We start from the raw sequence: 16,987 nt of genomic DNA, 5'->3' as shown, positions 1-16,987 counted from the left end.
CTTCTACTCCACCTGCTCCGTGCGGGGCTTCCTGAGCGAGTACGATGTGTTACAGCCCAGCACTCAGGAGAAAGAGTCAGCACAGGGAAACAAGGACAAACACACGTTCCAGAGGCAGCAGCTGAGAGGCAGCGAGCTCATACGTGCTCCCCAAAGCCTTGAGTGCACTGGCTGCCAAGCTGCAGCTAAGATTTGGAAACTCCTTGGAAATCAAGTGGAGTTTATTAGGATTGTGCTGGAGAGCCTTGAGCTCTGGAGATAGTCCCCTGACAGCTGCAGAATTAGCTGAGATGGCTCTCTTTGGGCTGGAAGGTAGACATGGCCAGTTTGGGAAGCTGCACTAGAATTCCTTAGCTGTGCCATTCCTCTTGAGAATGGTTACTCCAGATAGTATCCTCCATGTTCTGGTACATGTTCTGTTGTTCCTTATTCCTGATGGAGCATACTCAGGGCTTGGAGCAGCCTGGGATAGTGGAAGGTGTCCCTGCCCATGGGAGAGGGTGGAATGAGATGAGTTTTAAGGTCCCTCCCAAGCCCAACTGTTCCAGGATTCTGTGAACATGGTGTCTCCTGGAAAGCTTTCCCCAGGAGCAACTTGGCCATTGCCTTGGAGGAAGGTAGTCTTCCAAAATATCCTCTGCAAGCTCTGTTGTCTGATTGGAACTTTTGGGAGGAGGAGCTGTGCTCTCAGGCAAGAGGAACACATCTTTCCCCATTATCTGTGTGTTCATACACAGACCTGAGTGTGTGCACACCGACACCTGCAGGAACATGCATTTATAAAATCAAATACCCTTTCATATGATCCCTTTCAGAAAAAGCAGAGAGTGGGAAAAACTCTCTAAGTCTACCAAGAAAAGAGGCTTTCCCATGAGTCAGCTCCTTCCACTAGGGCAGTTTTGTGAATTGGTGGGAAAGGAGGTCACATCCTGGGACACAACTGCTGAGGTGTTTATAATGCTCAGCATCCAGCTGGCTGCCGACTTCTGGGCAGCTTCTCCTTCTCCTAAACCAAAGCCTAAGGAGAGCAAAAGGCTTCTTGCCCAAAGGTGACTGCAGCCCTAGCCATGCTAGGGAGGCAGCTGGTTTGTGCAGCTTGAATTGAACCTGGGATCAGCCCCTAAACCAAGGTGAGCTGGGAGGTTTAAACTCCAGACCAATGTGGTCTCCTGAAGCAACAGAAAGGTCAGTAAGGTGTTGCTGGTTTCAAGAAATGAGATGTTTCCAGAGGGTCTCTGAGTCACCAAGCAGATCCAGAACTCAAACCAAGCAAAGCATTGCTGTGTGCAGTGGTGATTAATTTATCTGCTCTCTCTCAAGGCAGCTCCAGCTGTAGATGGCGAGGTGGCTGGGTTTGACGTGGTATCACTGTCACCGTCAGCGTTACTCAACAGCCGTTTTCTCCCTTCCTTTCTTCTTCCTTTCGTTTCTCCTCTGCTGTTTTTTCCTCCATATTATCTTCAGACTGGTATCTTTCAGGACTGCCCCTGCATGCACAGCCCCTGGTGGGTGGAGACAGGGTCTCCCCTTCGATCCACAAGCTGCGGCAGCACCGCCCACTGGGGCGCACCCAGTCTGCTCCCCTGCCCCAGAACGCCCAGGCCCTCCAGCAGCTGGTGATCCAGCAGCAGCACCAGCAGTTCCTGGAGAAACACAAACAGCAGTTCCAGCAGCAGCAGCTGCACATCAACAAGGTGGGCACAGAGCTTTCAATGCCTTTTTTCCTCCACAGCAGCCTCAAGCGTGCCATTTCGGGGTCTCTAGTGCAGATGTGTTTGTGGGCTCTACCTCCAACATCCCTGGGACTGTCATCCTTGGACCTCTCTCAGGCATGACAACACCAGGATGTATTTTTGTGAGGGAAGTTACTCAGATACACTGAAACATTTGCTGAAAGGCTGAGAGACTTAGGGGGGTTCACCTGGAGAAGAGAAGGCTCCAGGGAGAGCTCAGAGCCCCTTCCAGGGCCTAAAGGCGCTCCAGGAAAGCTGGAGAAGGACTGGGGACAAGGGATGGAGGGACAGGACACAGGGAATGGCTTCCCACTGCCAGAGGGCAGGGATGGATGGGATATTGGGAAGGAATTTTTCCCTGTGAGTGTGGTGAGGTCCTACACAGGGTGCCCAGAGCAGCTGTGGCTGCCCCTGGATCCCTGGGAGTGTCCCAGGCCAGGTTGGATGGGGCTTGGAGCAGCCTGGGACAGTGGGAGGTGTCCCTGCCCATGGCAGGGGTAGAACTGCATCATCTCTAAGATCCCACCCATACTGTTCTGGGATTTGTTCTGGTTTGAGGCTTTCTAAACACTCCTCCCAAGGAGTTCCAGTGGAGGCTCTCCTTAGGACAGCAGCAATTCCAGCAGCAGCTCTGTGGCTCAGGACAAGCCCGTGGCAGGCGGCCGTTCAGATCGCTGCTGTTCCATATGCAGCAGAGGTGCCTCCAAATATTTCCACCGTTCCAGTCCTGTGAGAAAACACAACTGCCAAGGGCTGGATCAAAGAGTGGAAGAAGCCACAACCCCCCCACCCACACACACACCACCCCCAAACCCTTGTTTGTGGCCCGGGCTGAGGCAGGATGGTTACACAAGTCACTGACGTCAATGCTGTCCTCCTGGAGCGCTGCCACCACGGGTGCCAGCCCTGGCCCTGGCTCAGCCCCGCACACGGGGCCCTGGGGAGCTGCTGCTCCACAGGGATCCCATTTCCTCCCCCTCCAAACACTCCCTGGGACCAGGGCCATGGGGTGTGGGGCAGGGAGTTGGGGTTCTTTGTTCAGGGAAGTTGTCAGCTGGAGGGATTTTTTGCGTGAAGGATTTTAAAGCTTTTCCAAAGCCTTGGATGTGACGTATCCACTGAGCTCATTCAGACTTTCTTCTGGACCTCCCAGGAGCTGGAGAGCCACTGGAGCACTCTGACTTCCAGCTTTGTCCATTGCTCTCCACAGCAAAATCAGGCAGAGAGGGTTCAATTAAACTGATTTCCCTGTGTTTGATTTATAGGAGTCATGAGTTAAAATCACTTCAGTGCTAGTGCTGCGTGCGTGTGGCAGATTTATCCCATGGGATAGCATCCAAGTGCTGACACGGGAAAAGACTTTTCCCAGATTGGGGATATTTTAGGACCCTCGTGTGTGTAGGAGAGTTAAGGGCAGGACTAAAAATAAAATAAAAGATTATTTCATTCTTAACCAGGACTGCTAGCACTGCCTGTTAATTTTTTTATTTGTGGATTTCCCGTAAATAATACTCCTGAAGTATTTTATATGTTTATATACTCATAAATCAGGCTTTTCTTAATTCCATGTGATTTTCCAAATGTTGAGATTTTGGCCCTAAACGTTCCCTGCTAGGTGTCTGCAGCAGATGAAATTTCTGAGGGGACTGCAGCCAAAACAAGTCTTGCTGTTTCCAGGAAGGCAACTAAGGAAAAACTTGTTGTTTTACATGAAAATATTAAGAATGATCATCCGAGTAGCTGTGGCTGCCCCTGGATCCCTGGAAGTCTCCCAGGCCAGGCTGGATGGGGCTTGGAGCAACCTGGGAGAGTGGAAGGTGTCCCTGGAATGGCAGGGGTGGAATGGGATGGACTTTAAGATCCCTTCTAACCCAGACCATTCTGTGATTCTCATTGAGCTGATATTCCACCATCAGCCTGTGCTTCTGTTTCCCACCTTTTTTGCATGTTTAGTGTTCGACAGGGAAGTGCCAGGGGAGGTTTAGGTTGGAAAAGATCAGAAAAAATTTCTGCATTCAAGGGGTGCTCAGGCAGTGGCACAGGCTGCCCAGGCAGTCACCATCCCTGGAAGTGTTCAGACAGCCTGTGGATGTGGCACTTGGGGACAGGGTTTTGGGCTGGGTTTGGCAGTGCTGGGAGAACAGTGGACTGGATTGTGTGAGGGGGCTTTTCGAACCTTAAGGATTCTGTGATTTGTAATATCAGAAGAAGATTTGCTCCAAGCCCCATCCAGCCTTGCAGGTGGGTTGTTCCCTCTCCTCCAAGCACAAAAGCTCCACAGTCTCCTGGTCCTTCCAGCTGTAGGGCTGAGCCCGCCTCAGACAGTTGTTTTTCCCTTGCTGTCGCATCAAAAAACAAATCAAGAGATTTCTGTAGGCTTTGGCTGCTGCAGAAGGCTGTGCCAGGTACTCTGGTGCCCAAGTCAGCCTCTCCCCATCATCCCTTATCATCTCTTGTTTCTCCTTAAGCCATAAAAGTTAAAAATCAGAACCCAAAGGGAACATGGGAAGAGCCATGTCAAGTCGAACGAGTTCAGCCTTTTTGCTGTGTTTTACTCATTTTCATCAAATCTATGTCTCCAGCTGTCCAAGAGTTGTTCTGTTTCTTCCTTGAGTTCATCCTTCACCTCCAGAGGGAGGAAAGGGAGGGTTCTGCTGGCTTCTGCACATCCTGGCATGGTCAGGGCTGAGCTGACCATCCTCCTTTGCTTCCTGGCTCCTCTCTTCCTCTGGCTTTCTGACCCCTGGTGCCACCCCATTGATGGGGATCAGGGTCCCATCCAGCCCAAACCATTTTGGGGTTCCATGATTTTTCTGCTGGGAGCTCCTCCTTGATCTCTGATCTGTAAATAGATGTCTCTAACCTGTTGGTAGGACTGTCAAGGTCTTCAGTGCCCTAGGAATTTGCCACTGTGGAGAAAGGTGTCCTGGAGAGGATGGTATGGAGTGATGGGCATGGCGATGATCAGAGGTTGGATTTGATGGTCTTGGAGGTCTTCTCCATCCTTAATGATTCTGTGGTTCTATTTATCACATCTACTGGACAAACCCAATGCTAGCTGAAATGTCACTAGTGAAAAATATACCTTTTCTTCCCCTCATGAAATGTTTCACAGAAAAATGATGAACTCTTTGGTTTCCCTTGTATTTATGACCTGACTTTGCTCTGTGGTGTTTTTTTGTTTTTTTTTTTTTTTTTTGCTGTGGTGTTTTTTTGTTTCCTTTTTTTGTTTTTTTGGGGTTTTTTTTGGACTTTGGTTTTGGGGTTTATTTTTTTGTTCTTTTGGGTTTTTTTGGTTGTTGTTTGTTTTTTTTTTTTTGTTGCTGTTGTGTTTTGGTGGGGGTTTTTTGTTTGTTTGTTTGGTTTTTGTTTGGTTTGTTTTTTGGGGTTTTTTTTTTTTTTTTTAATTTCTGTTCTTTGTATTTCAAAGCTGTGGAGGAGAAATCTTGCCAGCTGCATGGAGCCTTTAAAAAATGCTTGTGACTAGAGAGCTGTAATTTATTCCAGAGTGAAGTTGTCTGCCCGGGGCTGGAGAGGCAGTGCCTTTACCAGAGGTTTATGGTGGCAGCTTGTGACAGCCAGAGGCCACTGGGTATGAAAACAGAGGAGTAACCTCGTGGCAGAGGAAGCCAGACAGCTAATTAAGGGATGGAGAGGTTATTTATGGTGCTTTGTGCTTACTATTTCAGATATATTTACAAGCATTCTCAGTGCTACCATTCCAGCCAGCCCCTCGCACTTTTATTCCCTCGGATTTTAAATGGCACGAGCACGTGCTCATAAAACTGCACAAATGGAAGGTTTTTAGGGAGTTTGGATGGGCCTGGCATGCAGATACTGAGTGTTTTATGTGGAATTTGTTGTAAGAAAGTGTCTTCTCTGCAAAATCTTCCTTTGCAACAACTGGAACTAGTGGCAGGCCAAGAGATTCCCTTTGCAGACAGAATGTCTGAAATGGCCTTGCCATTGACCACTTGGTCTTCTCAGCCTTCACTGTGGCTGTCATTTAATTCCTACATTTTTAAGGAGTAGGAATAATTTAAAACTTCCAGGGAACTACACTGCCTCTCATTCACATTAGGTATGACAGTGGCACTGTAAGTTATTTTTCCCAGCAATTACCTCGTGCAGTTCAGAAGTTCAAAAGGCATTAAGTTCAAAAGCTTAAGACCTTCGATCCAAGCAGGGAAAAAAAAAAAACCCAAAACAAGCAGCAGATGGTTTATGATAATTTAATTATCTTTAAAACAGATAATATTCATCAAGCCTAAGAAGGCTTAAAGAAAATTGGTAGAAGAACTTTTAGCTTAATGTGGTTTGGTTATTCAGTGTGTGTTATAAGGAATTAAACTGGGGGGGGGCAGGGGAACCTCACAAAAATCCTTGAGGGGTTTTGATCCCTGAATCTGCCGGGACCTCCTGAGGTCACTGAGGGCAATGTCCTCCCTCTAACAGGTTGCCCAAGGATCTCCAAGGGTGGAGATTCCAAAACCTCTGTGAAGAACCTGTTCAAGTGTTTGACCAACCTCACAGGAAAAAAAAAAGTTTTATTGTGTTCAGAAAGAATTTTATGAATTTTAATTTGTGCCCATGGCCTTCTGTCCCATCACCTGTGAGTGCAACCTATGAGAGTCCCATGGACTTAAGGATGTCCAGGTCTTTTAAGTGGTAATTCCTTCACCAAGGGAAGTTTTCCTTGTTCGAGACTTTTCCTCTGGTGTCAGGGTTTCAGAGATTCCTGAAGGATTGTCTTAAAAAAGGCATTAATTCTATCTCATGTGCCACCAGGTGCCTTCCCTCATTCAGCAGTGGCACCAGGATCTCCTTAGCCTTCCTCTTTTCTTTCTTCATGTCCCTTGCCAGATTCAACTCCATTCCTGCCCCTCTGCCTTGCTTAGGTTATATGGCAGAGCCTTCTTTCCTGCTTTTGGGGGAGAAAAAGGCTTAGTTCCAGATTGGAGCCACTGTTCTTCAAAGAGCAAGTTACTGACAAATAGTCCCTCCTCCTGCATGTGTTCAATAACCATGTTTTGATTTAGCTTTATTAGATTTAAAATCAATATTGCTTACCATACCGATGACCTAATCCTCATTAAACCTTGCCCTGACAACTTTCAAAGTGCAGCAGTTTCTTTATAAGCCTGTGAAACAGGGGCAGCCTGAGCTCTTTGAAAGGGAGGAAATGGATTGGTTTTCCTACTCTGGAGTTGAAAACAGGTCACATTTGGGGTTTTTTTTTTATATCCCAAATAAAAATAGTAAGCAGTCTGAGACACAGAACTGTGAATTTTATCTTGCCAAAGAACTTACAAAAAGCCTGAGTGAATTACAGTGAAAATTAAATTGTTCCTTTAAGTTTAGGAGCTCTTCTCTGCGATGTTTACTGTGTCTGCTTCGGAAGGTCAGGTTAGAACAATGCTGCTCTTGAGTTTGCTCTCAGCTGCATGTCCTGACCTTCCTCTTAACCAGCTCCATAAGAGTACAGATTTTCAAGTAATCATTATTTCAGCCTCACAGAAAAAATTCAGGGAGTGATTTGAGGTGATGTTGAGCAAACAGGCAGCAAAACCCCTTTGGAGGGTTTGTGTCCCCTGTATTCTTTCAGAATTTAATTGCCAAACATCTCGATGGCTGCTCTGTGGGTTTGTGAATGGAGTAGCATCTGGAGATGTGCAGGAACAAGAGGCTCTTATTCCTTCAGAGAGAGGATGAAGTGGAAAATAAGGGGGTGTCATCACTCGGGACAAGGGATTTGGGAGCCCTCGATGCCAGGGTTACCCTGACCTTAATACACAATAGCTCAGAGCTGCTCCTTCCCGCCAGTCTGGAGAGCAGAGCGCGCTTTCCCCGCGGTGGGAGGCAGCTCTGGTGAGTTTGTGCTTCTTTCAGATCATCTCCAAGCCTGCCGAGCCGGCGCGGCAGCACGAGAGCCACCCCGAGGAGACGGAGGAGGAGCTGCGCGAGCACCAGGCGCTGCTGGAGGAGCCCTACGGCGAGCGGGCCGCGGGCCACAAGGAGCCCCCGGCGCTGGCCAGCCTGGTGCAGGTCAAACAGGAGCCCATCGAGAGCGACGAGGAGGAGGCAGAGCCCCAGCAGGAGCTGGAGGCCGGGCAGAGGCAGGCGGAGCAGGAGCTGCTCTTCCGCCAGGTCTGGCGCTTGCGTGGCTGGGAGACGCGGGTTTGGGCTTGGAAGTCACCTCGTGGTGCTCTGAGGGGAAACAGCTCCTGAGGGCTGGCTGGCTACAGGAACCCCATGTAAAATCTAGTGATTCCTTCCCTGGAGTCACCTGCCAGGAGGGTTGGCTGGTTACAGGAACCCCATGTAAAATCTAGTGATTCCTTCCCTGGAGTCACCTGCCAGGAGGGTTGGCTGGTTACAGGAACCCCATGTAAAATCTAGTGATTCCTTCCCTGGAGTCACCTGCCAGGAGGGTTGGCTGGTTACAGGAACCCCATGTAAAATCTAGTGATTCCTTCCCTGGAGTCACCTGCCAGGAACCCCATGTAAAATCAGCTGATTCCTTCCCTGGAGTCACCTGCCAGGAGAATTGGTTGGTTACAGGAACCCCATGTAAATTCAGGTGATACCTTTCCTGGACTCACCTACCAGGAACCCCATGCATGTAAAATCAAGTGATTCCTTCCCTGGAGTCACCAGCCAGGAGGGTTGGCTGGTTACAGGAACCCCATGTAAAATCACAGGGGACTGTATTTTGGTTTAATGATTTAAAACTAATTTCTCCAGAGAAAGACTGTGGTGGTGTTGGCAAGGGTCCCAGGTTGAGGGAAGAGACAAGAATGTTGACTCCATGTTTCAGAAGGCTGATTTATTATTTTATGATATATATTAAAACTATATTAAAAGAATAGAAGAAAGGATTTCATCAGAAGGCTAGCTAAGAATAGAATAGGAAAGAATGATAACAAAGGCTTGTGACTGACTGAGACAGTCCGAGCCAGCTGACTGTGATTGGACATTAATTAGAAACAACCACATAAGACCAATCACAGATCCACCTGTTCCATTTCACAGCAGCAGATACTCATTTTTACATTTTGTTACTGAGGCCTCTCAGCTTCTCAGGAGAAAAAATCCTAAAGAAAGGATTTTTCATAAAACATGTCTGTGACAAAACACTGCACATAAGGGAACAGGGGACAAGTGGAGGGTGTTCCTGCTTCAGAATTAGAGAACCTGGAGCCTCCAACCAGGCTCACTTTTGAGGGAAAACACCTGAGGCTTGTGGATTGCAGGTGATAAATCCAATAACAAGGGAGCACAGTGTAATGGACCCGGTCCATTTCCTCCAGGAATGTCATTGGGATGTTGCTCAGGAGCTACACTTGCCCAGGAAAGCTGTGGCCACCTCATCCCTGGAAGTGTCCAAGGCCAGGTTGGATGGGGCTTGGAGCAACCTGGGATAGTGGAAGGTGTCCGTGCCCGTGGCAGAGATGAGCTTTAAGGCCCAAATCATCCTGGAATTTTCTAATTCTGAGTTGGTGATGATGGACCATTATTAGTGATGCCATTCCTCTGAAGGTGAAGCCTCTCTACCTTAATCCTGAATCCATGGTCACACCTCTGAAGTCTTAAAAATAGTATCTCCTTTGCCACTGTTTTGCCTCAGAGCAGGAGGGAATTTACAGAGGGAATGGGATGGAACAGCCATCCCTTCTGACCAGGAGGCTGTCCAGCTGATGGTGTGGCTGCAGAGAGAACCAGCTCAGTTCAGAGCTCCCTGTCCAGCCTGGGATCCAGTTGAGTGGGACTCGTTCCATGGCCTGGACTGTCTCACTGTTAAATGTCCCAGAGCAGTGGGGTGGGAGCACAGGGGGAGGAAGAGGAGGGAGCTGTGGGGCAGGATGGAGCTGCCCCTGGCAGTGGCCCTGCCAGTGTGCAGCAGGCTCAGGCTGGGGCTCCGTGTGTTGTGCTTGTCTGAAACGTCACATCTTCCTTTGCTGCACTTGAGGGAAAGGAGTCCAAGCCTGGGAGCCTTCACAAACCCTTTTGGGAAGGCCCTTTCAGCAACTGCCTGCTTCTCTTGCCCACAGCAAGCCCTGCTCCTGGAGCAGCAGCGGATTCACCAGCTGAGGAACTACCAGGCGTCGCTGGAGGCGGCTGGCATGCCCGTGTCCTTCGGGGGACACCGGCCCCTGTCCCGGGCACAGTCCTCCCCTGCCTCAGCCACCTTCCCCATGTCCGTGCAGGAGCCTCCCACTAAGCCAAGGTTCACAACAGGTGAGCTTTTGGGGGGCTCTGGGCTGGGGGGGGCTCTGCTCACTGGTTTGTTTTATGCTGAGCTGTTCTGTGAGGGCACGGAAAAGAGGGAATGGCTTTAGGCTGGCAGTTGTGGTAGGTGGGATGTTGGAAGGAAATCCTTCCCTGTCAGGTTGCCCAGAACAGCTGTGGCAGCCCATCCCTGGAAGTGTCCAAGGCCAGGTTGGACAGGGCTTGGAGCCCCCTGGGATAGTGGAAGGTGTGCCTGCCCTACCCTTGAGGTGAGCTTTAAGGTCTCTTCCAACCCAAACCATTCCATGGAGATGATTCTATGATTTTCTTCCCCGTCCCTGCAAATCCGTAAGCATGAGCTCTGCATCTCATCCCCATTTGGGTACTCCATAACATCCTGCCTTCCTCAAGGAGCACACTGAGTCATCCCTCTTGTCCTGCTTGTCCCTTCCTCTGAGCTAAAATACCCTGCACACACAGACACAGCAAAAATACCCTGCACACACACAGCAGCAGCACAGCAAAAATACCCTGCACACACAAACAAAGCATCAAGACAGCAAAAATACCCTGCACACACACACAGAGCATCAAGACAGCAAAAGTACCCTGCACACACACACACAGCAGAAGCACAGCAAAAATACCCTGCACGCACACACAGACAGCAAAAATACCCTGCACACTCACAGAGCACAGCAAAAGTACCCTGCACACACACACACAGCAGCAGCACAGCCCTGCAGCTGTGTCTCAGGCACACAGAGCGAGTCCCAGGCTGGGACAGAGCTGATTTAGAGGCAAGGCAGAGAGAGCCAGTCCTCCTCAAGGACAGAGTGCCAAATGCAATGCTGCCTCTGTTTCCCCCACCTTCTCCAGTCACTCCATAATCTTGTGCCATCAGTGTGATGGCACTCCAGGCTCCCTGCCAGCCTCCCCTCCTCCTGTCACACAGGTTGGGAAAAACCAGGTGAGCTGGTGATTTCAACTTGTCTTGAGGAAACAGAGAGACCAAAGGGTGTTTGCTTATACGTGGAGGAAACTGATGAGTACAATCCTGTGTTTGTCTGGTGGAAAGCACAAGTGCAAAATAGGTGTTGATCCCCATCCCTTGGAAGTGTTCACAGCCAGGATGGAGCAGCCTGGGGTAGTGGAAGGTGTCCCTGCCCTTGGCAGGGGTGGAACAAGATGGGCTTTAAGGTCCCTCCCAGCCCAAACCACCCTGGGATTCTGTGATCTCCCCACCAAGATTTAAAACAAAAAACTTAATTGTTCTTCCTGTATCCTGACAGCAACTTTTCTACTCCAAAATCCTTTCTGTTTCTTCAATGCCCTTAGTAACAGCTGAAAGTTGATTTTCCCTGCAACTCCTCAAGCCCCGTGCTGGGTGATGAGGACTGATTTCAAAGTCCGCCTTCTTCCCCAAATGTCAGGCTCTTACTTTGTGAATGAACAGTTTGCAACGTGATGTGTTCCCTGGGAAAAGGAAAAGAAGGGGGGGGGAATCCACAACGCCCAAATAAGAGCGACTCATGATGTTATTTCCCTTTCACTTCTGCTTTTATTCCATTTTTAACCTACACTTCTTGCATCACTCGGCTCAGTGCTGTGAATCGGGTTTATTTTCAGGCCCTGGTGGTGTAGTAATAGTGGCATGTTCTGTGTTCCTCAGCTCCTGGCTGCAGGCAGGGTGGGAAGCATGTGCTGGCAGTTCTGGAAAAACCCAAGGAATGGCTCAAGTTTTGCAAATCAGCCCTTTAAAGTCCCAATTTGCTGTTAACGTTTAACCCAGAATTTCAGCAGAACTGCATTTCAAATGCAGTCAGTTCTGGCCAGATTAAAAGATTTTGACTTTTGCCAAAGGTGCAAGGAAAAGTCCCCTGGCTCAGGTCAGAACAGATGAAACTTGAGCTTCTAATACACTTAAACCCAAACCTTGGGGCTTTAAAAACAAGGAAGCCTGGCCCTGTTTGAAGGGATTATTCATTCCTTTTCTTGCTTCCCTCCTCCTCCTCTGCCGGTAATGAAGCTGCCCAATCAATCACATGCAAGACTCTGAACATAGAAATAAATAACATTTCCTAGCAGAGGATCTGTGTTTGACTCAGATCTGTGCCTCTGAATTTCATTCAAAATTGCAGGCAGCAGGAAGAGTGCAGATTTGAGAGCTGTGCTGCTTGGAAAAGATGCTGTTCCAGTATCAGGATTTATTTTCCTCAGAGGCAGGGTTTGAAAAATTAAAAAAGTGGCTTAAAATAAGGAGTGGAATATCACACTGCTTTTATCCAGCACTGCACAGGGTGATGAGGTGCAGAATGCTTCAGGTAGTTCACCTGTAAAATACCATTTTCACAACATTTATCCTCATTAAGATTCCAAAGACTTGACTTTTCTTTTTCCTTCAATCTCTGCATTTATGCTGGGTGAATGGAGAAGGAAAAACACAATAAAATCAGGCATTCACTGCCACTAATTAAGGTGCAAAGCATAAAGGTGAGGCCTCTGTACTAGTCCTAAAACTAGTCCTAGGTCTGGTTTAATTAACCTGCACTGTCTGCATAGGAGAAGCAGGGGACAAAAGCCCACTGCCACGGGCATGGGAGCAGGAGAAAGGGGAGGAAAGGCATTTCAGCTGCTGAGCATGTGTGAGTTAAATTGCCTCATGTTTTGTTGGAGTTGTCCACGGTGGCGTGTCGGAGATTGTGTTTCTGGAGGTAGATGCTAAAGCTTAATCACCGGGATTGAGCTATTCTGTGGAAAGCAGGAAATTAAAGTCTTGGGTGTTTTTCAAAAGCAAGCAGTGCTGAAGTGCATCAGGCTTCTTTTTCCTGAGGAAAATCCATCTGGCTGATAAGTGCTTTGGAGACTGATCCTGAGGCAGAGGAATGAGGATTAGAATTGGTGTGAGGGTTTGGTGAGAGGGCTGCAGGAAGCAAACTTCATTGCATGGCCCTAATTAAGCCAACCGCAATCGCTCCGGATGGGAACACGGCCCTTGAGAGAGCAGCCATTGTCCAACAGACAAAGGAATTATTCCTCCTTTTCATGTTTGGTATATTGTACAGAAATAACACAGAGAGCTGGTGCTCTCCCTGGACTGAGTTAGCTGCAGACAGCTGGAACTTCTGGGGTTGATGTGTATTTGATTTTCCTGTCTCTCTCGGTGGCCAGCACCTGAGACTTCAAAGGTCTGGGGCAAAGAGCCGCATCCTGCAGCTCTCAAACATGATGTCCATTACTCCACATCAAAGGGAGAGCCGTGCCCTTCCTGGATCCTTCCAGCCATCAGTTTGATGTCCTGAAGCATGACATTTAATTTTCCTTCCTCCCAGAAAGCAGGTCCTTGAACTCGCCCTCTCTAGCTCCAGCAGCCCCTGTGACTTTAATGAACACTCGTGCCTGCCCTGTTCTATGCACTTGAATAAGGATCCTCAGGTTAGGCCATTAATTTGCATAGCTCCAATTATCCAGTCTCTGATCTCCTGCAAAAATGGGTCCACAAATTATTCTGATGTTCTGCATTAAAGGGTTTTTCCTTTCTGATGAAGGCATTTATTCTTTTCTGTGCAGAGCAATATAATTATCTGAACCTCAGATCATATGTTTGTTCTGCCAAGAAAAGCCAGTTGGTTTTGCTTTAGTGCTGACCTTTAAAAATTATTGTTCTTATGTCTGAAAAGAGTCTTGCTTCCAGCACCACTTCAATTAACTTGTAACAGCCAGTGTAGTTTTGTATTTTGAGCTTAAATTGCCGAGCTTCCCTTTGTGTGAGTGTGTGTGTGTGTGTGTGTGTGTGTCTGCAGCTGAGTGTCCCCAGCCACAGGAAGCAACTGGGAACAGTTGCTTTTTTTACAACTGGGCTGGTTTCTAGGAAAGAGAAATGATGAGTGATTGATGCTGCTGTTATCAGTGAAGCCCTGGGAAAGGAGGAACCATTGATGAAGCAAGGTCTGTGAGCACCAGATTTGGGGTGGGATAGATTCCTTGAGTGGTTTGGGTTGGAAGGGACCTTGAAGATGATCCAGTTCCCTGGGCAGGGACTCCTCACAATGTCCCAGGCTTCTCCAAGCCCTGTCCAGCCTGACCTTAGACACTTCTAGGGATGAGACAGGCAGGGTCCCACCACCCTCACAGGGAAGAATTTCTTCCATGAATCCACTCTAAACTTCTTTCCGTTTAAGACTTTGCACTAGCTCAGTTAAACTCAGACTGGGGTGAAAGCTTTTCCTCAGGTGAACTCCAAGCTTGCCTTGGCCCAGCAGCTCCTGGTGGTGTTTGATGCTGTGAATCAAATACAGGAGACCTTGAGAGAGCTTTGCAGCACAACCTCCTCCAAGTGAACTTGGGCTGACCCGAGGGCAGCCAATTACCAGGGCTCTGTTCTCTCCCTGGAACCCATCCTGGTTTGGCTTTTGGGGGGGGTGTTTTTTCCCTCTGCACTCACCTACAGCAGAGCAGGGAGCTGCCAGACACCTCCCCTGAGGCTGCAGAGCTGCAAGAGCTGGAGCAGGGAGCCAAGATTCCCAGTGGCACAGTGTGCCCACGCCCAGCCAGGAGATGGGACTGCAGCTGCAGCCAGGCCTGGGAGCCTGCAGGAGCACACCCCCAGCTCCACCTGCTCCCAGGATTCCCTGGGAGCTCCCAGGTTGTGCTGTGTGTCCGTGCTGGAGCTGGGAGCACGGATCCAGCTGTGGGTGTGCTCACCTGGGATTCCCCCAAATGCTCTCAGTTGGGCTGCACATCCTTGGACATCAGGGGCTGGAACTGCCTCCTGCCACTGCTGCCTTCAGAGGCTCTGGATTCTCATCTTGACCTTTGCATTCCATAGAAATTATGGAAAACCTTGGGGTGGAAAGGACCTGAAAGGTTATCTGGTTTTAAGTCTCTGCCATGGGCAGGGACACCTTCCACTGTCCCAGGCTGCTCCAACCTGGGCTTGGGCACTGCCAGGGATCCAGGGGCAGCCCCAGCTGCTCTGGGCACCCTGTGCCAGGGCCTGCCCACCCTGCCAGGGAACAATTCCTAATTCCCAATATCCCATCCAGCCCTGCCCTCTGGCAGTGGGAGCCATTCCCTGGGTTCTGTCCCTCCATGCCTTGTTCCCAGTCCCTCTCCAGCTCTCCTGGAGCCCCTTTAGGCCTCTGAGGTGTCCCTGGAGCCTTCTCCTCTCCAGGTGAGCACCCCCAGCTCTCCCAGCAGAGGGGCTCCAGCCCTTGGACCAACTCATACAGATACTTCCTGCAAGAAACCCTTTTCTTGGGGAAAAAAACCCCAAACCAACCAATTTTTATTCTGTTTTCTGGAGCTTCCACCTGAAGGAAGGACAGATGGATTTCAACGTTTGACTTCATGTCTTCTGCTCCAGAGAAATTATTAAATCTCTTCTGTCACTGGGAGGGACCTGCTGTTGGCTATGGAATCCCAACTTCCCCTCCAAAATTGTAGCCAGGCAACTCTGGGGTGTGAATCAGAGCCTCCTGTGCTGCTGCCATGCTGCAAATCCCTGGGAATGCAGGGGGATTGAGCTGCTCCAGCCCCCCCTCGTTGGGCTGGGCACCTCCCTGCAGTTATACCAGGACAAGACAGGGAATGTTTGTACTGATTCTAAGTGTGCAAATGGGGTGATAGATGCATTTGGGAAATTAGGGGAAGAGGTTTATTAACCTGCAGGGGAAAGATGTTAGCTCCTGAGAGCTTAATCTCTGGCCTATTGGAAATGGTGAACTGTTGTCTTATATAGCACAAGTTCTATTATCATTATAGTGCAAGGATTCCATACCACCAGAGTTTTTGTGCCTCCTCGAGGTTTCTCGTAGGCAGCTCCTCTAAGCACTGACTCTTCTTGGTCCTTGCAGTAGTCATCATCTGACTCCAGTTCCCACTAATCCACTCTTTTATACCACTGTTCTTATTGGCTACAGGTGTGGCCTGTTCCTAATTTTTAATAATTGGTTCAGCTGCAACTCATTGGGGGAATAAGATTACATTCTATACCACCTTCATTTACCCATACTGTATCCCCCTGCAATTCCCCCTTTTTCTTTTAACCACAGAGTTGCAGTGTTTCCAGAAGTACATATTCACAGAAATTAACATTCTGACATATTTGTACATTTCATTTAGAACTAAGAGTTATACAAGTGTTCAAACAGCATATTATAGTACAGACATATATATATATTTCTAAATGTTAGTTCAGTTCTATAGCTTTTCCCAGTTTACAAGGCACTTATCTTCAAGGTCTTTTACACTCATATTTAACAAACACCAATAGCTGTAATTGATATATTTTGCCAATAGTTTAGTATTCAAATCCTACTTCCCCAAATCCATGGGGCAATAGAATTTAGCCCTGAATCGTTTTTCTTCCAAATCACGTCAGGGTCACCATTTTTTGTCTTATATATCAAGAGTTCTATTATCATTATAATGCAAGGATTCCATACTGCCAGAGTTTTCGTGCCTCCTCAATATTTCTCATAGGCAGCTCCTCTAAACACTGACTCTTCTTGGTCCTTGCAGTGGGTGTCTAACTCCTGAGCCCACCAATCCACTCTTTTATACCACTGTTCTTATTGGCTACAGGTGTGGCCTGTTAAGATCAGGCCTGCTCCTAATCTTTAGTAATTGGTCCAGCTGCAACTCGTCGGGGGATAAGATTACATTCTATACCACCTTCATTTACCCATACTGTATCCCCCTACAGTGAACTTAGCAAAAAAATTAGCAATAATACACATCAAGGCAGGGTGGGGGAGGTGATAGGAAACTAGGCTGATGAAGAAGCTGGGAAAGCTGCATTGTTGCCAAAAATCTCTCAAAGAGATGCTCCCAGTAACTGCACCACTGCCAGAGAAACTGTCTTTGCCACCAGAGGAACCTGCCCAGGTGGATGCTAAAGGCCGCAATTAGGAAATAGGGCACGAGCTGCAATTAGAAAATGAGGCACGAGCTGCCTGTGAAACACACCAGGAATGCCTTGGTCCTTCTGGGTCTGATCCCAAGCCCTGGAGGTGTTTTGGCAG

At 48.5% G+C, this 16,987-nt stretch overlaps 1 protein-coding gene across 6 annotated transcripts in view; it reads left to right on the top strand.

Annotated features, from left to right (window-relative positions):
- Positions 1-16,987, top strand: part of HDAC4 (histone deacetylase 4) — a 182,966-nt gene that overhangs the window by 133,225 nt on the left and 32,754 nt on the right. For 4 of the 6 annotated variants that reach the window (XM_066554063.1, XM_066554064.1, XM_066554060.1 and 1 more), the window contains 3 exons: positions 1,465-1,694; positions 7,623-7,880; positions 9,785-9,971. In XM_066554063.1, coding sequence (XP_066410160.1) covers positions 1,465-1,694; positions 7,623-7,880; positions 9,785-9,971 — 675 coding nt within the window. The remainder of the gene's footprint in view (positions 1-1,464; positions 1,695-7,622; positions 7,881-9,784; positions 9,972-16,987) is intronic. The other 2 variants (XM_066554062.1, XM_066554061.1) reach the window with 1 other exon arrangement.

This window comes from Molothrus aeneus, chromosome 7 (assembly GCF_037042795.1).
Source record: "Molothrus aeneus isolate 106 chromosome 7, BPBGC_Maene_1.0, whole genome shotgun sequence".
Lineage (NCBI taxonomy): Eukaryota > Metazoa > Chordata > Aves > Passeriformes > Icteridae > Molothrus > Molothrus aeneus.
This window is presented reverse-complemented; position numbering and strand designations above follow the sequence as displayed.